A 23,012-nucleotide genomic window follows, 5' to 3' on the forward strand; every position below is an offset into this window, starting at 1 on the left:
AAAAAAAAAAAAAAAAAAAAAAAAAACCTAAGGAAAAAAAACTATATTGTAGGATATCTACCACTTAAAAATCTCCTCATATGTCAAATAATACATATCTGAAAATATGTCAATGGGAGTATTCTTCTAATAATAAAAATACAAAACCAAATCATCAATGTCTATGTAGTTATTCAGAACTTCTACATTAAAAGATTGCAACTATTTACCGTAAAATGATCCATTTTAACTATGTACAATACAACTAATAGATTCTCAATTATATATTGATAGGCAATATTGATTTCCTTCTATCTTCTGGAAATGCCCTGATAATTTTAAAAAGCTTATTTCATGTCAACTGCTGTAATAAAATAATGGTTATGGTCTCATCACTCATATATTTTTCATTAAAATATGTAGATTTCAAAAGGAGACATCTAATTTCTAACTTTCATGTGATCTGTATATTCAATTATTTTGACTCTGTTTTGATATCCATTTTCTGATCACTCTGAAGATCCAATTTTGACCATGAGAGGCAAAGCTGTCAAAACCAAACAAATCCTCAGTCTGTATTTATATTGTAAATCTCCATCACATGACATTCCTTGCAAATGAACTTGCAAACTTTCAATGCTTAGATTTAATTCGAGTAGAAGACATATTTTTCAAGAGATGAGGAGAATAAATGAGGACAATATACTCCACACGCATGCTAATTTAATTAAACATCCTACCTTGGCTAGTTTCTTGTGGTTTAACTTTACAAGTCTTCAGGAAAAGTAGAAGTACAATAATTCTGAATCAGAATTAAGCAACATAAGGTCAGCAGCAAGAGAGCAGAAACTAGGATTGATTAGGTGTATAAACACACACCTCATTAGGTTTGAGTCCAGGAGATATGTACTGTCAATATGCTGGAGTTGCATCAGGAAAGAAAATCTGAGACAAGAGATTATAAGTAGATAGTTTATTTTCAGAATTAATCCCAGGGAAGCCGAGTAGGGGGCTGTGTAAAGTGACATAGAGAAGGAGAAAAACCGATACAACAAAGTGTTATTATGCTAGTCACTGCTGAGAGTGACTGGGGCTCCATTCTACTGGGACCCTCTAAGGAGCCATGTAGAATACGTTACAGAAGTGCCTGACCAAGGGGGCATGTATCGACTGGATCCTACTCCCTATTGACCAAAGAGCTGCTTTTCAAACAGCAATTAGTACTCTGCTGTAGAAAGTTTAGTTTTGTTCTAGAATCTAAAGTTTTGTGCTGTGACTCTATTCTTAGGACCTAATAAAAGATCCACACAGCATCTGTGTCCAACACCTTGCCTGAGTAGCAAGGCAGTTTGCACTAAAACCTAGACTTGCTGCAGAGCCCTCTCTTCCTCTGAGTCCTACTTGAAAATCATAGCTTTTAAAGTTGCCTGATAAAGTGACTTGTAGTATTTCCAAACGTAGTAATATGCAGCTCCTAAAGTTCAAAAAAGTTTACCATATGCTGGACCTCCTTCTTAGTGGTGGGCTTGTGAGGAGCAACAACTTTTTTATAACCTTAGATGGAATGTCCTAGCATGCCCCAGACCATCAGACTCCAAAAATCTTCTCCAATTTGACAGACTACTAATATTCTGGTACTGTGTTTCTCATCCTCTGGCATGTGTCTGTCTTATATGGCATCCAAAGTACTTGCTACTTCCTGTTCAAAAGGTCAAAATGAAATGATATAATGAACATAATGGACTAGTATAATGTTATGTAGATTATGAAGATAATCAAATTCCTTGTGCACTATAATGTTACAGAGAGTAACAGAGTTCATCCTGACCCAGCGCAGAGCACTGTTTCTTCTTGAGAACTGAAAAGCATTCATTTATCAGATGACTAGCTATATACCAGCTAGTATCAGAGGTGTATCAATTTGTTCCAGTGCAGACAATACATCTGGCCCAGATTACAGCTAGCTCAAAATACATTAGTTAAAGCCAGGCATATGATCAAAACCAACTTCAATGGGAGAGTAAGAAATACTCTACCTACTCTACTGGGTTACCTGCAATTGTGTAGTGATGACAGTAATAGCTGAGAATTATTAACTGTATAGAATAAATTATTATGTTGTATCAATAATGAAATCACAAATATGGTGATGATTGACTAAGTATTTACTTTTTGCTAGGTACTCCACTAAATGATCAACATGTATTATCTCATTAAGTACACTGACTAACGTTGTTTTTGCAAGTATCTGGAACTGCATGATAAATGTTTCTTCTAAGCATCAGGACTGTCCATGGAATTAAACAAATGATAAACTCTGAAATAACGGCAAATGGATTCAGATCTCCTGAGGAACAAAAATGACCCTTTATATTCATGAGGATTTTTATTAAATTAAAAAAAAAAACCTTTGGTTAATGCTGATATACTGGGAATAAAATGTATCAGTAGTTTTGGAGTAAAGTGTTGAACCAAAAGAGGCTTTCCATATTCTATATTAAAAGTAATGGTAACAAAACTATTTGAAGGTGTGACATCAATGATCAGAAAGGCTATAAGAGCTTTCTCCTAAACAGCTATGGTGAGTACACTTCCTCTTGTAACCATGACCTTAATAAAGATGTATGTCACCAGGGGATGAGACTGTGTGTGTGTGTGGCTGGGGGGGGGGGGGGGAACTGGGAAGTTACTCACTGATATAAAATTTGTGATTAATAAATTTTTGCATACTTCTCCTAAACCCTTTCCCATATTCTATCCAAAGATACATTGAAAAAATATTAGTTGTTTCAGCTGGAGAGTCTCTCACATGATGCAGAAAACAGGTCCAGTATGTCAAATATCCTATTGTTTAAATCATTTACAAGAGGACTATATTCATAATTCATTTGTTATTGGTGTGGTAATATTGAGGGAGAAAGAACAGAGGAAGGAGGGAAGAAGGGAGAGAAGGAATGAAAGAAGGAAGGAAGGAGAAAAGAAGAGAAGGAAAATTAAGAGAGTAGGTAGCAAAATCCTGAAATTATGGATATCCAGAAGTAATATTAGGTTGGTAGATTTACTGACAAACCCTTGTCTCCTTTCTTTCTTACCTTCCCACATACTTTTATAATAAGCCCTCCTTAAATGAGGTAGGCTGAACACAGTTCTAGTCCTTGCAAGCTAAAAAAAGCTAATTAACAGAGATGCAAAAGCTTTGCAGTGCATTACAACACAAAAATATTGAAATTTATTGAAAGGCATTTAATTTAGACTATAGAAATGCTAAGAACCTTTTTTTAAAATTTACTTATTTCAAATATGTTCGACGTTGGAGTCTAAATATAAATTACTTAAAAATAATATAAAGCCAATATATATTTTATTATGTACCAATATAATGCTTACTATGTACCATGTATATATGTATATATGGGTATATACATAATATATGTACATATATATTTACACATACATTTAACTTTTGAAAGGAGTCTATGATATAGATAAGATGGTTAGCATCATCACTATTATATAGATAAGAAAACTGAGGCACAGAGAACAGAGAGGTTAAGGAACTTTCCCAAGGTCACACTAGTAGTCCTGATGGATCCTGGATTATATCCAGGCAGTCCCAGTACCGTGCTCTTAACCACTGCTATGTACTGACCTTCTTCACTTATTTTATTTTAAAGAAAATTTTAAAGAATCTAGAAAAAATGCTGCCTTAGAACACTTGTAGAAATGGAAATTTTTATGACTCTCGTTGCCACAGGAATAGGCAACAGATTAAGAAATCTTCTGAAGAGTGAATGAGGAACTTCTCTCTTTCACTGCATTATCATATTTAGATTAGACATAGGAGCAAGAAAGTCATTCCAGCTTCATGGTATCAGCCAAGAAAAATTATCCTCAGGACCAGATGCCAACAGCATGCCCTTTAGTATTTGGACAGGATGCAAAGGCCCAGCTGTTCTGTCAGCCTTCCTTATACAGTTTATTGACAAAGAAGAGGCCCAGTTAATTTTCCAAATATGCAATATAAACTGAAACTGATTCACCTGCAAACACCTGAATTACTTCTAGGAATGAAGAAATAATAATACTGAAATAATAAATTTTTCATAGGCTCATAACACACTGAAACGTTTCCAAAAATGGAATTTCTCAGGAAAAATAAATAAGGCAATAACCTACTCCTGTTTTTCAGAACTACTTTTGGATTGGCCAGAGCTCAAAGATTGCATCCAGATTGCTGAATCACAAAAGGGAAGATGTATGGAGAAAATAAGAAACGTCTAATATTAAGGGACTGTAAGGATGAAGATAGAGGGAGAGGAACAGCTGGGATGACTTAAAAACAAAGATAAGTTGAATTTTTAAGTAAAATTTGAAGTTCAGAAGCTGCAGAACTTGGTACATTCATTGTGGGAATAATGGGAACATCAATGAGTCTTCTCTTGTAGCCTCTTTTAGGTTTACTCGGACCTTCCTACTTTGATCCCAACTTTTTTACTCTGGAATTTTTATTCTATGTATATAAATTAAGAAAATCAAATTATAACACTAAACTTTCTTTGGGATAATATTCTTGAGTTAGTGTTATCATTTTTTAATTTTAGTAAAATTATTTTCATTGGACTATACTGTTTTCTGCATAAATCTGAAAATAAAAATGCTTTACATATCAGCTTCATCTACATCACATTTTAACAATTATTGCTTCTGTGCTTATATATTTAGTTTTGCAATCATTTTTTCTACTAAGTCTAATTATATTGGGTCAAATTTTCTGCAACTCAATTTTATTGAGACAATTTTATTCTTTAATAAATTTTCAGTTCTTAGCAAGTGTCATAATTTGCAATTTTAGCCACTATGGATTTTAATATTTTTCAATATTTTAAAATAATTTTTCCTAGATCACTTTTACTGTTTTCCATTTTATCAGCAGCATAAGTTTTATAAAACATATTTCACCATTTCAGTTTATTTATGGTCTTAACAATCTACTGCTTCATTCTGTGAAGTCCATATGCTTATTTTTATTTGTTCTTCACGGTCAAAATTGTACAGTCAAAACATCCTTGAGGATTAAAGAGTTAAGGATGACAGGACCAAAAGACAAGATAGAAATGATGGGAGACTTTATAATCTCCACATTGTTCTTTACTTTCCCATATATAGTCGTGTTAGCTGGATTTTTTTTTTTTCTGTAATACAAATACTTAAAATATGTAACTTTGTCTACCAAATGAGACTTCTTTTCCATCACAGTGTTTGTGTTTAATACCAATCCATATTTTGAACCAGTCAGGTTAAATATATGACAATAAGAATTGGCAATTAATGAATAAAAACATCCTGAATATTCTGTATCTGAATTAAATTTTTATATCATAGATACATAGCCTAATGATACTATCTTATATCTAACCCCTTTTTTCACTCCTACAAGCTTTTTCTTTGCTCATTGTTTGTAATTTTAGTGACCTTTGAAAGTCTCAATTTCTGTTCCTGCTACTAAATTAGCTATGAAAGCTGTAGCTGCTGACTCTTGAGAACCTGAATTCATACAGCACCTACAAACATTTGTTTTTCGAGGTTTTCTACGGATATAATGACTAGGGGTAAGGAAAGTACATATGACCTCGTTCATCACATTCTTAGAACAAATGCTTCCTCCACTGCAATTATGTCATCGTGAAATCATGCTCCACATTCTAAAATAAACTCTTTGCCATATGAATTGTTATCTGACTGAGATATTTTTGTAGTTGTCTTTTTTAACAGCCTCCTTAGAAATGTCTTTTAAATTTCTCACAATACCAAAACAAAAATTTCTTTTTTTGTCTTATCCACATGAATACTTCAAGCTTGAATGTTCAGCAGTCACTACTCTTATCCTGCATTGCACACATACTTGAATTTCACACACACACATACACACACAAACACATTTTTAGCTAAATCACCTAAAATGTACACTTTTTGACTTCCAAGAAAAGTGAAAGAGAGTTTTCCACAATATCACGGTTCGGGACTCACCTGTGGACGTGGATGTCCTGTGACCAGACAGGTCAATTCCAGGGTTTCTCCTTCCTGTATAGTGTAGACCCTTTCCGAGTAGCGCTCCTCCTCAATGTTACAGGCCAAGCCTGAATGCACAATACGAACCGTGGGGGGAGCTGTCGAATCAGGAAGAAGAGAGACAAGATACATAAAAAGATAAGCAAACTGTCTTCCCCTGATCATCATGGTTGTTATGGCAATTCTTATTAGACTTTACCACTGTCAGATCCATCAGTCTTAACACTTTGAACATCCCCAAGGGATTAAAGATTTTGCCGGACAGAAAAGTTCAAGTTTACCTTGCAGTCACCAACACAGTCTGAAAATGGCAAAGGGGAATAGGGTAATGGGGAAAAATTGGTGATTCAGAAAATCACCATCATTACAAGACCAATGATAAAACTTGACTGTTAAAATGTGATAGTTCCCTTCCTCTCTGAAATCTAAAATTTAATATAGTAAGGGATGTTGTCCAAAAACTAGGTAGTGCAAAAGAAAGACCATCAGAAAGGAAAAAGGAATGTGAATTAAAGACATTGCCATTTTTCTATTAATTTTATAAGTCATGTGGTGTAACTAGGGAGCTAAAGAATAGGAAGATTTGGTTACCTGGAATTGAACACCAACTTAGTTTTCAATATTTACAGACTCCTGTATTAATATGAGCAAAAGATAATCACCGAATTAAGCCACTGATGAATGCCATAAATCACTGATGTCTAAGTATAAAATTCTGATTCAAGATAGACTTCTCATGAAACTGTCCAAATTCCATAATATAATTTTCTCCGACTTCAGTGTCACAGGGGCCTATAAAACTTGACTAGCATTCATTGACTTACATATCATTGGAAACCCACTGTATGCAAAAATTCTTTTGGTAATGAGAAATACTTAGATAATAAGATATGCTTCTTGTCATCAAGGAGATTACTGTGACTAGTTTCAAATTGGAGATCATCCCCATTTGTGAATTCAGAATTTTTGTTTGTAATACATTTGGAGTGGAGGCAAAAAGTTTGTCTTAAGTAAAGGCAAGAGGAAAATCTATATCTACATGTAAGAACAATGACCTCAAGAATTTCCTGATAGCAATCTCAGCCTGAACAGCAGTATTATCAGCAGAGGCTATAGTTGCTTAAAAATTAATATGGGCATATTTGGAATTTTTTATTTAACATTTAAAAGACTATGAATCCTATAAAATTTGCAGATAAATTTGGTGATTTTATGGAGGAAATAAAATGATTATAAGTCCAAGTTACAGGAAACTTTCTTTTGGGAAAATCTGTGTTGTGAAAGTAAAAAAACAATAGTTTCCAATATCTAATACTTTGTTTTACATAACAAAAATGTATAGAACACTCAGAGAGTTTAAGAACTGAAAAGGGCATATTTTGTTATTGTTCTTAATTTCAAACTGAAAGATAGAAAAGCCTACTTTCGGATAATAAAACAACCAGTTATTTCCATTTTTTTTTCTGGATGCCCAAGCAGAGTACTGTTCTTCAACCCTCAAATTCAGGATCCCACTCTCCAATACCCAGTATCAAACATGTAAAAAACTGCCAGCAGCTGGATAAGAATGAATAATATATTTAGAAGAGTAGTTCTTACATTCAGTATGCATAATAAACTCCCCAGGAACTTGTTTAAAACATAGATGTCAGAGGTATACACAGAGACTGCTATGTCTGCAGGAAAACCCCAGAATCTGCCTTTTTACAGAACATCCCAGGTGATGACAATGACAGTGCTACTCAGACCAGATCATTAGAAATAATTTTCTAATGGCTCTTATAAATATTTGTTTATTAAAGAAAATACACCATGGGATAAAATGTCCTTTTCTTTTAATTTTTTTCATGTAACTAAACATCATGTTATACATCCTTTCACTGGTTTAAAAAATTAAATAAATCAAACAATTTTTTAAGTTTGTTTAAAAACTTAAAAAAACCAAATAATATTTTGGTCTTATAAAATCAATTTATCAAAAATTTTCTACCATGTCTTCGGACTCTGTCTAAACACTAATAATTTGCCTAGTTTTAAGACATTAGAAATTATCTGTAGTGTTTATCTGGGTATTCTGATATATTTCACACAATGTTTCCTACAAATCATTTCCTATAGTGATCAAATTTAAACTTCAATTTAGACAAGTAATACTAGAAAGCTACTTATTTTAAAACATCTGTCATACAACTGTATACGTATTATGGAGGTGAACACATTAATGACAATCAATAAACACTTGCAAAATATAAATAGAAAATTGTAAAGTAAAAAAATAGAGATTTATTACCTTGAAATATATTTCTTTGTCAAATTTAGCCTAACAAGTGATAGCCCACATGTTTATTAATACATCTAATTATATAGTAACATGACATCTTTTCCAGATTTACACTTATTTGTTTTAATTTCAAATCAATGAATAGTATTGTTATTTTTAAGACATACTTATTATGCAAATAAGTAACTTCATTTAAAACATTTAAATTATTCAGTAAGCACACTGTGTTCACCTACAAGGGTAAATTTTCTGCTATTTTCTTCTGTATTTTAACACATTCTTGGAAAAGGTAATTGCCAAATATTGTAGTCATTATGAACCTACCACCTATCTTATAGGAGGGTGGAATATTCTACCAAATTATAAATGTTAAAGATGTATTTTTCCTAGTATGCATTAAAATATATGATCAGTACTTTAGAATCTCAAAGATAAGATGAAAATTTTGGAAGCTTCCTTTAACTCTTTTGGTCTGCAGAAAGTCCAACCGAAAAGGTCTTAAAATTCATCCAGGTCAATTCTCTTATTTCCAAATTAGGGAAGGAAAGCCCAATGACATCAGATGACCTGGCTACAGGCTTGCAGCTAGTTGTGGCCTAAATGAGACCAGGACCACTGTTCCTAGGCTCTTTTTACTACCTCATGCTATTAAAACTATGCCTAGCACAGTTAAAGTAGGGTTAAATAACTCCTAAAATAGACCTAGACTACACTAGGGGAATAAAAAAGATTGAGAAACAGTTCATGAAGTTAAAGCACCATAACTAAATCAGCAATATAAACAGTATAATTGTTCCAAACGTAACCAGTGTAACATTGTCCCAATTCACCATCCTGTCTCCAGCCCCTATCAAATCCATGAAATCTTACAATTTCTCAAATAATATATTGTAACTTCTTTTTTCATCATGCTGTATTCCTGCCTAAGAATCTATAATGTCTCCCTATGACATTTCACAGAGTCCAAATCACCCCACATGGCATTTAGGTGCCCTGTAAATGGTCCTCATACTGATTATCCAACCCAAAATCCCACTTCTCTGTAACAGCAGCCCAACATCAGTGGGAAGATAAAGAGCACTGAGAATTCAAGTGTCTTTGATCATGATGTTTCCCCATCTAGAATTCCCACACTGATCTTTGGACCAATGTTGCTGAAACCTTCGTGGATTACTTAGCAATGATTCTCTTCTCTTTTTTCCAGAAAATCTGTATAGCCCAGTGATTCTCCTTTTTCTTAACATTCTAACTTGATAGGAAGCACCTCATTATAAGGATGAACATAATTTTCAGCATCTATTCCACATCACATAATTCATAGCACAAAGTAGGTATTTAATAATTAATTTATAATTTTAAGCATATATCACTATAAGGACTTTAACCTATTTTAGCAAAAATATTAACCATTATGGCACTGAATTTGCCTACTTTAAATATACATGCAATTTTCAGTACTATATCTGAAACAAAACATGTTTTATCCTCTGCCTTGTTAGAGAAAACCTCAATTCATCATCCTGAAATTGGACTAAGGGTTATGATCCCCATTGCCCTGTAGAGTCAGCAATGAATTAAAATGTTAAAATATTACAAGAGACTAATATTCATCCAAATTTGCTTGCAGTAAGCCAAATCCCATTACATAAAATCTTTCTAACACTAATCATATCAACTCCCTTAATTTGAATAAACTGGCTTTGGGTTCAAGAGGTCAGCCTAAAAGGGCAAAAGACAGACATTCTTTTATCTTGTTAGAGTATATCCAAAGCCAAACCAAATTCTCACCATATTCTGTTGGAGAAAGAACACAAATTCTTTCTTATTCTCCAATGGCAACAGCAAGAGCACTTTTAAGCCTTTTATATCATATACAGATTTTCAAACATATATTTATTGAGCAACTGCTATAGATCAGGCACGAGGCTATGAGCTGAGGATATGAAGATTAATGCTATGAGCTGTGCCCTCTATGGGTTTATAGCCTATTGGGTCTGTCCAATTTATATATATATAAAATACAAAAATAAGAAAACAATTACAGTTGAGCAGAATAGATATTCTAACAGAAGGAAGTGAAAAGACCATAACAGGACAAAGCAGAAGCTGACTAAATCTGCCTGGCGGATTCCAACAGGTTTCATGAAGCCAGTGACACTTAACTTAGGTTTGGAAAAATGCATGAGGTGAAAGGAATTCCAGAGAAAGGAAATAGTGTGTTCAAAGGCATGTCTATAAGAGACTGCCTGCAGTGTTTAGGAAATAACTGCATGAACATGCGGTCCACATAGTTTATAATATACTCCAAAACTTGACACCAGTGCCACTCTCTCAATTTGCCATGATGTCTCCAGACATAAGAGACTGTGTAGCCCTGCGAATGGAAATGATGGGAGAAACCTACTTGAGAGTTCTTATTAGACAGGACTTGAGGATTGACTGATGAGGGAGTGAGGGGGCAGGAGTTAAGATGACAGTGAAGTTTATATTTTGGTTAAATAGGTGAAAGATACATTTTTAAATAGAAAATACTCTCTTGATCACTATGGACTCTCCATTATTCACAGTTGGGAGAGACTTAAGATGAGGGGCTCTGAGCCCAAATCACGGAGGGCTTTGTTAGAGTGAGGACTTAGATGTAAAGTGTTTTTGAAGGAGAAGCTTTTTCCATGTCATCTGAAGATGTCGACATGCTGTTATTAGCCAGTAATAAGTTTGGTATTAGGAGTTTTCTCTCTTCTAAGAACCCCAAGCAAGAGCATTGTACTTTGGTAAATCCTTCAAATCCCTGGTCCAACTATTCTTTGGGAATTCAAGTTGCCAGTAAAATCTCACCACTATGCTACACTAGATCAAGGTAACTTATGTTCTTGGCGCAGGTCACAGATCCCCTGGGATAGCTAGTGTGGAGAGAGGGAGCTCACGGAACCTCTGTTAGAAGCTCCAGTGAAGACATCAGTGAGCCACCCTGCACCATCATCTCTCACACACTCTAGATTCTGTTCAGAGACAGAGACTCAGAGACAGATAGATAGAATGTCTCACACCTTTCTACTCTCAGGTGGCCAGAGATAACAGAACTAACACTACTGCTTACACCATTCTCTTAGCAGGATCAGTTTTGCTTGTAAAGCAACCAAAACAATAATCAAATTTCCTTCTATTTTTCTACTGGTCTAAGTGATTACCTGATTTGATAAAACATTTATCACTTTTCTATGACATCTTACATTTATCTAATTAACACTGCCAATAATTGGTCTCTTCTGCTTATTTCACAATTCCAATGTAGCACATGTGAATAGTACTTCTAAAGCATGGTGTCTTCCATTCTTCTTATTTTCTCTCTTTCCTACCTGAGTTACTAGTTTAAAATACTACATGAGTTGTCTCCTCCCCCCCTTTTTCACAATAATCTCCCAATGTGACTTTTAAATTAAGTATTGTGTATACAGGTATAGTCTATAATTATCCCTCTTCTTGTTGACAACTCTTTTGCCTAATGTCTTTTGCCTTAGGCTCATTTTATTACATATTTTAATATCAAAAACTCAGATAGGGAAGGGGAGAATATAAACATTTGGGAGAGTAGGTAAAATTTTAGATTTAGATGCTGATGTTGAGCTGTCCAACAACTGAAAAGTTGTTGCTGCACAAAAAATTTAGAGCTTTTAAATGGTAGTCGATGGTTGACAGCAATAGAATAGACGAAATCTCTAAAACAGAGCATGTAGAGGGAGAAATTAAGAGGATGATGATAGAACCGCAAGGAATGTGAATTCTTGATAGAGAATTGGTGTCCATAAGATTATGAATACAGAGAGGCCAAGAAAAGAGACTCAGAGGTAGAAGGAAAACAAAGAAAATGCAGTGCATTAAAAGTTACACAAAGTGATGCTCAAGAATGGTGAACTGTCCAAAACTGTCACTTACAACAGAGCTGTCAATTAGGAGGAGCATAGACAAAAGGTCATTGCCAATGATAGTTAGGAGGGCACTGGTGAATTTCAAGTGAGATTTGGCTGTAGAACAATAGCGGCAAAAGATGAAGGAGGTGAGTTTTGAGAAAGAGAAAAGTCTTAGCAGGTCAAACCAAGCTTCAGGCAAAAAGTAAAACTGCTCCTGAGGTTTACCCACACGTAAAAGAAATGGTAAGTATAAAACAATAAGTATAAAACAGAATATTTTAACAATATTTATACCACCATCTCAGGATTGCAAAGACTAATTATTTACATTATAAGAAACAAACCAGGGGCTTCCCTGGTGGCGCAGTGGTTGGGAGTCCGCCTGCCGATGCAGGGGACATGGGTTCGTGCCCCGGTCCGGGAAGATCCCACATGCCGCGGCAGCGGCTGGGCCGGTGAGCCATGGCCGCTGAGCCTGCGCGTCCGGAGCCTGTGCTCCACAACGGGAGAGGCCACAGCAGTGAGAGGCCCGCGTAACGCAAAAAAAAAAAAAAAAAAAAAAAAAAAAAAAAGAAACAAACCATAATGTTTGTATTTCCAACATAAACTGTAACGTTTACCAATACTACACTATTTTTCTACTATCCTTCAACATTCTTTTAAAATTAATTTTCCCTAAAACCTGACTTTCTTTCTTTTTTCTTATCTTTTTGTTCTTTTACTCTTTTACAAGTTTAACTCTGATAACTTCTGTACCAAATACGCAGAAATCTCTCAAAATGGTCTAATCTCTTCTGTAAAAATAAAAATCAATGTTAATCCTCACAGAACATAAATATGCTTAATCTCTCCCGTATTAAAGAATGGAGACAAAACAACATTTATCCTCCCATCAACAGGCCTCCTCTTGCCTTTCCTTCACAGCCAATGAATAGAAATAATGCTACCCACTCTATGTCATACTTCCACACCTGCTTTGCAATCCTCAGGCCACAGTAGTCTGGCATCTGCCCTATCATTGTATTTATAAAAGAATAAGGCAGGAATATAGAAGACCACTTTGCTTAACTGCTAATTATTTGTCATTATTTTGATCTCGTACATCTCCTTCAGTCTTAGTTTACCAGACTTCATTTCTATGCAACTATGAGGATCTTTTAAAATTATACACTTGTTCTACACTTCAAAACAATAAAACAATATTATTACCTCCCACTATTATTATTACAACCATGAATATAATCATATATCGAAACATGCAGATAGCAGAATGTTCAATTTATATGTCCATTCCAACAATTTCCTCAAAAAATAGTTAAAATCCATCAGTAATTGTCATTTAAATAATCCCAAATAGGACAATATCTTGATACACAAACAATTTACAGATTATTTTTAATCAGCTTTTAGCTCATTTGAGTTGTTTGATTCCATTGGTTATTTTGAATTAACTACAATTTCAGCATCAATGTGAATTTATTTCCCTACCTCTTTCCCCTCATCCCTCATACTTGGTTAATACTGTACTCCTGTCCACTAGAGGGAAATACATTTTTATCTTTAATTTGATGAGTTATAAAATGAAAGTACTAAGATCATATTGATATTCTGGATTTAATCAAAAGAAGATCATATCTACCTCAGTACGACTTTGGTGAAAGGCTCTAAATATGAAAGATTTTGGATATTTTGTATTATTTCCTCAGCACACGTTGAGCAGCACTGCTATAAATTAATTGAACTACCCTGAGAGACTCTGCAAAGCCCAAAGTAAGGTAAGAAAATTAAACCCTGAAGCCCCTGGTTCTAGAAAGCAGCTATTAATTTTTCCTAAATAACAGAGGTTGATATGATTTTTTAGGTTAGTGTTAGCCAAGAATTTAAAGCAAAGAGCTTAAATTGCTTATATTTTTAATTTAAACGTAAGTTATCTGTTATATACAATAGATATTATTTAAGATGGAAGAACGTTTGTCACTGAAGAAAATGACATTAAATAACAATGTAATTGTGTTCATGAAATTTTAAAGTTAAACAAAAAAAGCCATAATGCAATTTAAATTTTAAAGTTAAAAACAATGATAAAAGCAATAATGTTTTTGTGTAAAAGAATTACCTTGTAATGTCATCTTTTAACATTCTCGAGTCAAGGTACTAACTTTACAAAAAACTGAATACATAATGGCAAAATATTAATCTGAATTATCTTCCACAAAATGACATGTGTCCTATGCTTCTTAAATGAAATATAAAAATTTTTAAATATTACTAAATTAAGGTTTTTACATTAACAACCTCAGATTTCATCAGAAATATGTTTTTTTTTTTGTTTTCATCTCAAAACATCACCTATTAATTCCTAAGGCTAAAACTTCAAAGACCCTAGTATGTTTTATAGATTTAAAAATATATAAATTTCACTGAATCTAAGGTTCTTAACATTCTTTTCAAATTCAGCATTTGAACAACCTCTGACACGCGTGCTGGAGAGGAACCATGTGCCCCAAAGTCTGACATAGACATCTGCATCTCCACGTGGATGTTCCTACCCCAAGCCCTTCACTATGTTCTTCCCAGTATTTTCCAGGAGAAACATATGAAAGCAATATTTGAAAGGTTATCAAATATTTCATTAATCTCATATTTTGCTCACAAAGGATTTGACTGAACTAAGCTGTGTGCTATCACTTAAAGGTAAATATTGTGGTGAACTGTGCTTTCCCCACGTAGGTAGAAATGTGAGATTCTATACACAAGTTCCTTTTTCTATATTGGATCCAATGCCACATCCTGAATTGTCTCCATCTAAAGGTTGAATCATGTTTCTATCTAATCAGTAAATTTTAGGAGGAAAAACCAAAAAAAAACTACTCTAGAAATTTTGGCAGCTAGGCCATAGACTGTCATTACAAAAAAAAAAAAAAACTGACATAAACACAAGAGAGTTGCCTCTTTTATGGTACCATTCTTTATGTGCTTTGAGTCATGATGGAAGCAGAGTAAAGGATGCAGAAAAACTATTATAATGCTACAAGAGGGGGCAGGCTTTAATCCTTAAAACCTTGATTAGGTTTTCCCCCTCTAAATCAAACTCGTGAAATGGTTTCCTCTTACTAATGTCTGAAGCTATATATCATGTGGTCAGTGAACCTTCCAAAGTTCTTGGAACCAAATCTTCCTGACTCTCATGAATTATCAGAGCATCTTATGAGATCAGGACTCCTGAACCCACCGGTACTAATTACATCATTTTTAAACCCTCTGGACTGAAATGTATACCTAAATGTACTCTCCCTTCTCTAGAATTAAGAGCGTCTCAGCTTTCTTGGAAAAAACTACAAAGCCCCAGCAAATACTAACTAAATAAAATGAAATTAGTGTCATCATTGTGCTCCAACCTTAATCACAAATTGGGTATTTAGAGACAGCTATTATTTCTTCCAGTCTAGCTAACCAACAAAACAAATGAGATTTACTACAGAATATGCCAAAAATGAAAACTTCAATTTGCTTCTCCAAGAGTGGCAATGGCAGGCAGAGGATTTTGAGGATATGGCCTGCCAATTTCTCCATTGTTTCTCTCCATTGAGAAATCACTGCTGCTGCTTGTGACTAGCCCCAAGAAGGACAAGATCCTCAGCATGTCACAAAAATGCCTTTCAAACCCCAGAATAGAGGAATCAGTGTGATAATGACACACACCCAGAGTCCCTTCAGAACTGGGCAGAAGAGCAATTATCACAAAGCAAGAACGATTTGGACTCCACCAGGCAACACTCATAGACTAAGAACTTAGCAAACACCGGGAACCTGTGCAAAGCTTGTTATTTATGACAACCTCTAGTTCTATCTAAAACCATAAAAAGTAAATTTTTAATTTCCATTTGAAAAAATAAGACATCCCCAGTGAAGGTTAGTGAATATTCAAAGTTTAGTTTCATCTACAGTTCTGTCTTATTCTAGAAAAAAATTGTGTTATATATATTTTTTTTTTTTTTTCATTTTGCCATGCTGCATCCTCATTTTAAAAACGACAGACATTCCTTTGTCTTTAGAATTTAGGGGGAAAGAACAGAATACAAAAAAAGAATTATCAATCATTTATAGTCCCATAGACAAAGAATATTTTCATTAAATTACTTAGTATCATAAGAGTTCAAAGTAAAAACATTTTTCTAAACCACGAAATGTGAAACAGAAGCACTTATTGGTAAATATCATCACTCAACCTCTAATTTTTTATTTAGGCTTGACAATTTCAAAGAAATATACTCAGGAGCTGAGGAACTACCCAAAATTTCTGTTCAAACAATTTAATTTCCATCTATCTGAGGATGAAGTTTTGAAATTGTCCCTGTAAGTATCTCAGTGGTTCACTTCTGTGGCAATGTGACACAGCATTCCCCAGGAAGGCTCTTAGACCTGCCATCTCCCAGATTCCCTACCATCAGGTCACAGGGGTTGGACCTCCCACTCTCCTGCTCAATCACCTGTGCTCCTTCAGTCTGCCATCGAGCAAGACTCTGTGCTCAACTTTAAATAATTTCCACATTCTCCTAAATGAACTCATAAATACCCTTTCTAAGAATTGTCATAATTGTTATTAATGTTAGGATTTGTTAATAAAACAAACTATATAAGAAATCTGCAGTGTCACAAAATCTTAAAATCTTCAGAGTAGTAGCAAAACAAATGGGTGATCCATAACGCTTAACAAGTACACAGGATTTTTAAATTTTTTACCATTAACCTTTTTCTATTACAAACTTCTAATTAGTAGTATTTCCTTGATTTTTTGAGCAAACAAGGAATACATAAAAATATATAATTGCTTGTAGCCATAGCCCGTTACATTAAATACAAAATTGTTATGCTTAAATTCTCACAGCACAATTCACCTAACTTCAAATGTTATGCTTGAAATTCTTCTAGTGTTCTCTGCAAAACTGATGAGATCATATCTATTAGAGGTTAGATCAAATAAGTTATTCAGATTTTAAGGTGTCCAGGTTGTAACACAGCTGAGTCTGTGCCTTTCAAAATATACTTCCAAAGACAAGTGCCTATAAACATGTTCAATGTTGTTCAATCTACCTAATTTTTAAAGAAATTTAAACCGAGAGGAGCATCAAGATGGCTGAAGAGTAAGACAGGGAGATCACCTTACTCCCCACAGATACATCAGAAATACATCTACACGTGGACAACTCCTACAGAACACCTACTGAACGCTGGCAGAAGACCTCAGACCTCCCAAAAGGCAAGAAACTCCCCAAGTACCTGGGTAGGGCAAAAGAAAAAAGAAAAAACAGAGACAAAAGAATAGGGACAGGCCCCGCACCTCTGGGACGGAGCTGTGAAGAAGGAAAAGTTTCCACACACTAGGAAGCCCCTTCGCGGGGAGGAGACTGCGGGTGGCGGAGGGGGGAAGCTTGGGAGCCACGGACGAGAGCACAGTAACACGGGTGCAGAGGGCAAAGCGGAGAGATTCCCGCACAGAGGATCGGTGCCGAACGGTACTCACCAGCCCGAGAGGCTTGTCTGCTCACCCGCCGGGGCGGGCGGGGGCTGGGAGCTGTGCCTCCATCTTCGGTCGAATCCCAGGGAGAGGACTGGGGTTGGCGGCGTGAATACAACCTGAAGGGGGCTAGTGCGCCACAGCTAGCCGGGAGTGTGTCCAGGAAAAGGTCTGGAACTGCCGAAGAGGCGAGAGACTTTTTCTTCCCTCTTTGTTTCCTGGTGCACGAGGAGAGGGGATTAAGAGCGCTGCTTAAAGGAGCTCCAGACACAGGCGTGAGCCACGGCTATCAGCTTAGACCCCAGAGACAGGCATGAGACGCTAAGGCTGCTGCTGCCGCCACCAAGAAGCCTGTGGGTGAGCACAGGTCACTGTCCACACCCCACTTCCGGGGAGCCTGTGCTGCCCACCACTGCCAGGGTCCCGTGATCCAGGGACAACCTCCCCGGGAGAACACACAGCACGCCTCAGGCTGATGCAACATCCCGCCGGCCTCTGCTGCTGCAGGCTCGCCCCACGTCCGTACCCTTCCCTCCCCCCCAGCCTGAGTGAGCCAGAGCCACCGAATCAGCTGCTCCTTTAACCCAGTCCTGGCTGAGTCAAGAACAGACACCCTCAGGCGACCTACACACAGAGGCGGATCAAAATCCAAAGCAGAACCATGGGAGCTGTGCGAACAAAGAAGAGAAAGGGAAATTCTCCCAGCTGCCTCAGGAGCAGCCGATTAAACCTCCACAATCAACTTGATGTACTCTGCATCTGTGGAATACCTGAATAGACAAAGAATCATCCCAAATTGAGGAGGTGGACTTTGGGAGCAAAGATATATTATTTTTTCCCCTTCTGCTCTTTTTGTGAGTATGTATGTGTATGATTCTGTGTGTGATTTGGTCTGTATACCTTTGCTTTCACCATTTGTCCTAGGGTGCTTTCCGTCCTTTTTTTTTTTAACTTTTTAAATTTTTTCCTTAATAATTATTTTTTATTTTAATAACTTGATTTTATTTTACTTTATTTTATCCTCCTTCTTTCTTTCTATTTTTTCTCCCTTTTATTCTGAGCCGTGTGGATGAAAGGCTCTTGGTGCTCCAACCAGTAGTCAGTGCTGTGCCTCTGAGGTGGGAGAGCCAACTTCAGGACACTGGTCCACAAGAGAACTCCCAGCTCCACGTAATATCAAACAGCGAAAATCTCCAAGACATCTCCATCTCATTGCCAAGACCCAGCTTCACTCAATGACCAACAAGCTACAGTGCTGAACACCCTATGCCAAACTAGCAAGACAGGAACACAGCCCCATCCATTAGCAGAGAGGCTGCCTAAAATCATAATAAGGCCACAGAAACCCCAAAACACACCACCAGCCGTGGACCTGCCCAACAGAAAGACAAGATCCAGCCTCATCCACCAGAACACAGGCACTAGACCCCTCCACCAGGAAGCCTACACAACCCACTGAACCAACCTTAGCCACTAGGGACAGACACCTAAAACAACAGGAACTACAAACCTGCAGCTGGCAAAAAAGAGACCCCAAACAGTAAGATAAGCAAAATGAGAAGACAGAAAAACACACAGCAGATGAAGGAGCAAGACGAAAACCCACCAGACCTAATAAATGAAGAGGAAATAGGCAGTCTACCTGAAAAAGAATTCAGAATAGTGATAGTAAAGATGATCTGAAATCTTGGAAATAGAGAAAATACAAGAAACATTTAACAAGGACCTAGAAGCACTAAAGAGCAAACAATGATGAACAACACAATAAATGAAATTAAAAATTCTCTAGAAGAAACAATAGCATAATAACTGAGGCAGAAGAACGGAGAGGTGAACTGGAAGATAAAATAGTGGAAATAACTACTGCAGAGCCAAATAAAGAAAAAAGAATGAAAAGAATTGAGGACAGTCTCAGAGACCTCTGGGACAATATTAAAGGTGCCAACATTCGAATTTTAGGGGTCCGAGAAGAAGAAGAGAAAAAAAAAGGGACTGAGAAAATATTTGAGGAGATTATACTTGAAAACTTCCCTAGTATGGGAAACGAAATAGTTAATCAAGTCTAGGAAGCACAGAGAGTCCCATACAGAATAAATCCAAGGATAAGCACACCAAGACACATATTAATCAAACTATCAAAAATTAAATACAAAGAAAACATATTAAAAGCAGTAAGGGGGGCTTCCCTGGTGACGCAGTGGTTGACAGTCCTCCTGCTGATGCAGGGTGCACGGGTTCGTGCCCTGGTCCGGGAAGACCCCGCATGCCGTAGAGCGGCTGGGCCCATGAGCCATTGCCGCTAAGCCTGCGCATCTGGAGCCTGTGCTCCACAATGGGAGAGGCCACAACAGTGAGAGGCAAGCATACTGCTAAAAAAAAAAAAAAAAAAAAAGTAAGGGAAAAACAACAAATAACACAAAATGGAATCCCAGCTGATCTTTCAGCAGAAACTCTGCAAGCCATAAGGGAGTGGCAGGACATATTTAAAGTGATGAAGGAGAAAAACCTGCAACCAAGACTACTCTACCCAGCAAGGATCTCACTCAGATTTGATGGAGAAATTAAAACCTTTACAAACAAGCAAAAGGAGAGAGTTCAGCACCACCAAACCAGCTTTACAACAAATGCTAAAGGAACTTCTCTAGCCAGGAAACACAAGAGAAGGAAAAGACCTACAATAGCAAACCAAAACAATTAAGAAAATGGGAACATACATATTGATAATTACCTTAAAAGTAAATGGATTAAATGCTCCCACCAAAAGACACAGACTCGCTGAATGGATAGAAAAACAAGACCCGTATATATGCTGTCTACAAGAGACCCACTTCAGACCCAGGGACACAGACTGAATACATACAGACTGTTACAGATACAGACTGAATACAGACTGAAAGTGAGGGGATGGAAAAAGATATTCCATGCAAATGGAAATCAAAAGAAAGCTGGTGTAGCCATTCTCATATCAGACAAAATAGACTTTAAAATAAAGACTATTAGAAGAGACAAAGAAGGACACTACATAATGATCAAGGGATCAATCCAAGAAGAAGTTATAACAATTGTAAATATTTATACATCCAACATAGGAGCACCTCAATACATAAGGCTAATACTAACAGCCATAAAAAGGAAATCGACAGTAACATAAACATAGTAGGGGACTTTAACACCCCATTTTCACCAATGGACAGATCACCCAAAATGAATATAAATAAGGAAACACAAGCTTTAAATGATACATTAAACAAGATGGACTTAATTGATATTTATAGGACATTACATCCAAAACCAACAGAATACACATTCTTCTCAAGTGCTTATGGAACATTCTCCAGGATAGATCATATCTTGGGTCACATATCAAGCCTTGGTAAATTAAAAAAAATTGAAATCATATCAAGTATCTTTTACGACCACAACGCTATAAGAATAGATATCAATTACAGGAAAAGGTCTGTAAAAAATACCAACACATGGAGGTTAAACACTACAATACTTAATAACCAAGTGATCACTGAAGAAATCAAAGAGGAAATCAAAAAATACCTAGAAACAAATGACAATGGAGACACGACGACCCAAAACCTATGGGATGCAGCAAAAGCAGTTCTAAGAGGGAAGTTTATAGCAATACAATCCTACCTTAAGAAACAGAAAACAACTCAAATAAACAACCTAACCTTGCACCTAAGGCAATTAGAGAAAGAAGAACAAAAGGACCCCAAAGTTAACAGAAGGAAAGAAATCATAAAGATCAGATCAGAAATAAATGAAAGAGAAATGAAGGAAATGATAGCAAAGATCAATACAACTAAAAGCTGGTTATTTGAGAAGATAAACAAAATTGATAATACATTAGCCAGACTCATGAAGAAAAAAAGGGAAAGACTCAAATCAGTAGAAACAGAAATGAAGAAGGAGAAGTAACAACTGACACTGCAGAAATACAAAGGATCATGAGAGATTACTACAAACAACTCTATGCCAATAAAATGGACAACCTGGAAGAAAATGACAAATTCTTAGAAATGTGCAACCTGCCGAGACTGAACCAGGAAGAAATAGAAAATATAAACAGACCAATCACAAGCACTGAAATTGAAACTGTGATTAAAAATCTTCCAACAAACAAAGCCCAGGACCAGATGGCTTCATAGGTGAATTCTATCAAACATTTAGACAAGAGCTAACACCTATCCTTCTCAAACTCATCCAAAATAGAGCAGAGGGAGGAACACTCCCAAACTCATTCTACGAGGCCACCATCACCCTGATACCAAAACCAGACAAAGATGTCAAAAAGAAAGAAAACTACAGGCCAATATCACTGATGAACACAGATGCAAAATACTTCAACAAAATACTAGCAAACAGAATCGAACAGCACATTAAAAGAATCATACACCATGATCAAGTGGGGTTTATCCCAGGAACGCAAGGATTCTTCAATATATGCAAATCAATCAATGTGGTACACCATATTAACAAACTGAAGCAGAAAAACCGTATGATCATCTCAATCAATGCAGAGAAAGCTTTCAACAAAATTCAACACCCATTTATGATGAAAACCCTGCAAAAAGTAGGCATAGAGGGAACTTTCCCCAGCACAATAAAGGCAAAATATGGCAAACCCACAGCCAACATCGTCCTCAATGTGAAAAACTGAAACTATTTCCATTAAGATCAGGAACAAGACAAAGTTGCCCACTCTCACCACTATTATTCAACATAGTTTTGGAAGTTTTAGCCACAGCAATCAGAGGTGAAAAAGAAATAAAAGGAATCCAAATTGGAAAAGAAGAAGTAAAGCTGTCACTGTTTGCAGATGACATGATACTATACATAGAGAATCCTAAAGATGCTACCAGAAAACTACTAGAGCTAATCAATGAATTTGGTAAAGTAGCAGGATACAAATTTAATGCACAGAAATCTATGGCATTCCTATACACTAATGATGAAAAATCTGAAAGTGAAATTAAGAAAACACTCCCATTTACCATTGCAACAAAAAGAATAAAATATCTAGGAATAAAGCTACCTAAGGACCTGTATGCAGAAAATTATAAGACACTAATGAAAGAAATTAAAGATGATACAAATAGATGGAGAGATATACCATGTTCTTGGATTGGAAGAATCAACATTGTGAAAATGACTCTACTACCCAAAACAATCTACAGATTTAATGCAATCCTTATCAAACTACCACTGCCATTTTCCACAGAACTAGAACAAAAAATTTCACAAT

At 36.0% G+C, this 23,012-nt stretch overlaps 1 protein-coding gene across 1 annotated transcript in view; it reads right to left on the reverse strand.

The window, feature by feature from the left end:
• Positions 1–23,012, reverse strand: part of MDGA2 (MAM domain containing glycosylphosphatidylinositol anchor 2) — an 803,556-nt gene that overhangs the window by 456,675 nt on the left and 323,869 nt on the right. The window contains exon 2 of the mRNA XM_024757993.1: positions 6,007–6,146. Coding sequence (XP_024613761.1) covers positions 6,007–6,146 — 140 coding nt within the window. The remainder of the gene's footprint in view (positions 1–6,006; positions 6,147–23,012) is intronic.

Source organism: Neophocaena asiaeorientalis, unplaced genomic scaffold (genome assembly GCF_003031525.2).
Source record: "Neophocaena asiaeorientalis asiaeorientalis breed wild unplaced genomic scaffold, Neophocaena_asiaeorientalis_V1.1 scaffold464, whole genome shotgun sequence".
Classification (NCBI taxonomy): Eukaryota; Metazoa; Chordata; class Mammalia; order Artiodactyla; family Phocoenidae; genus Neophocaena; species Neophocaena asiaeorientalis.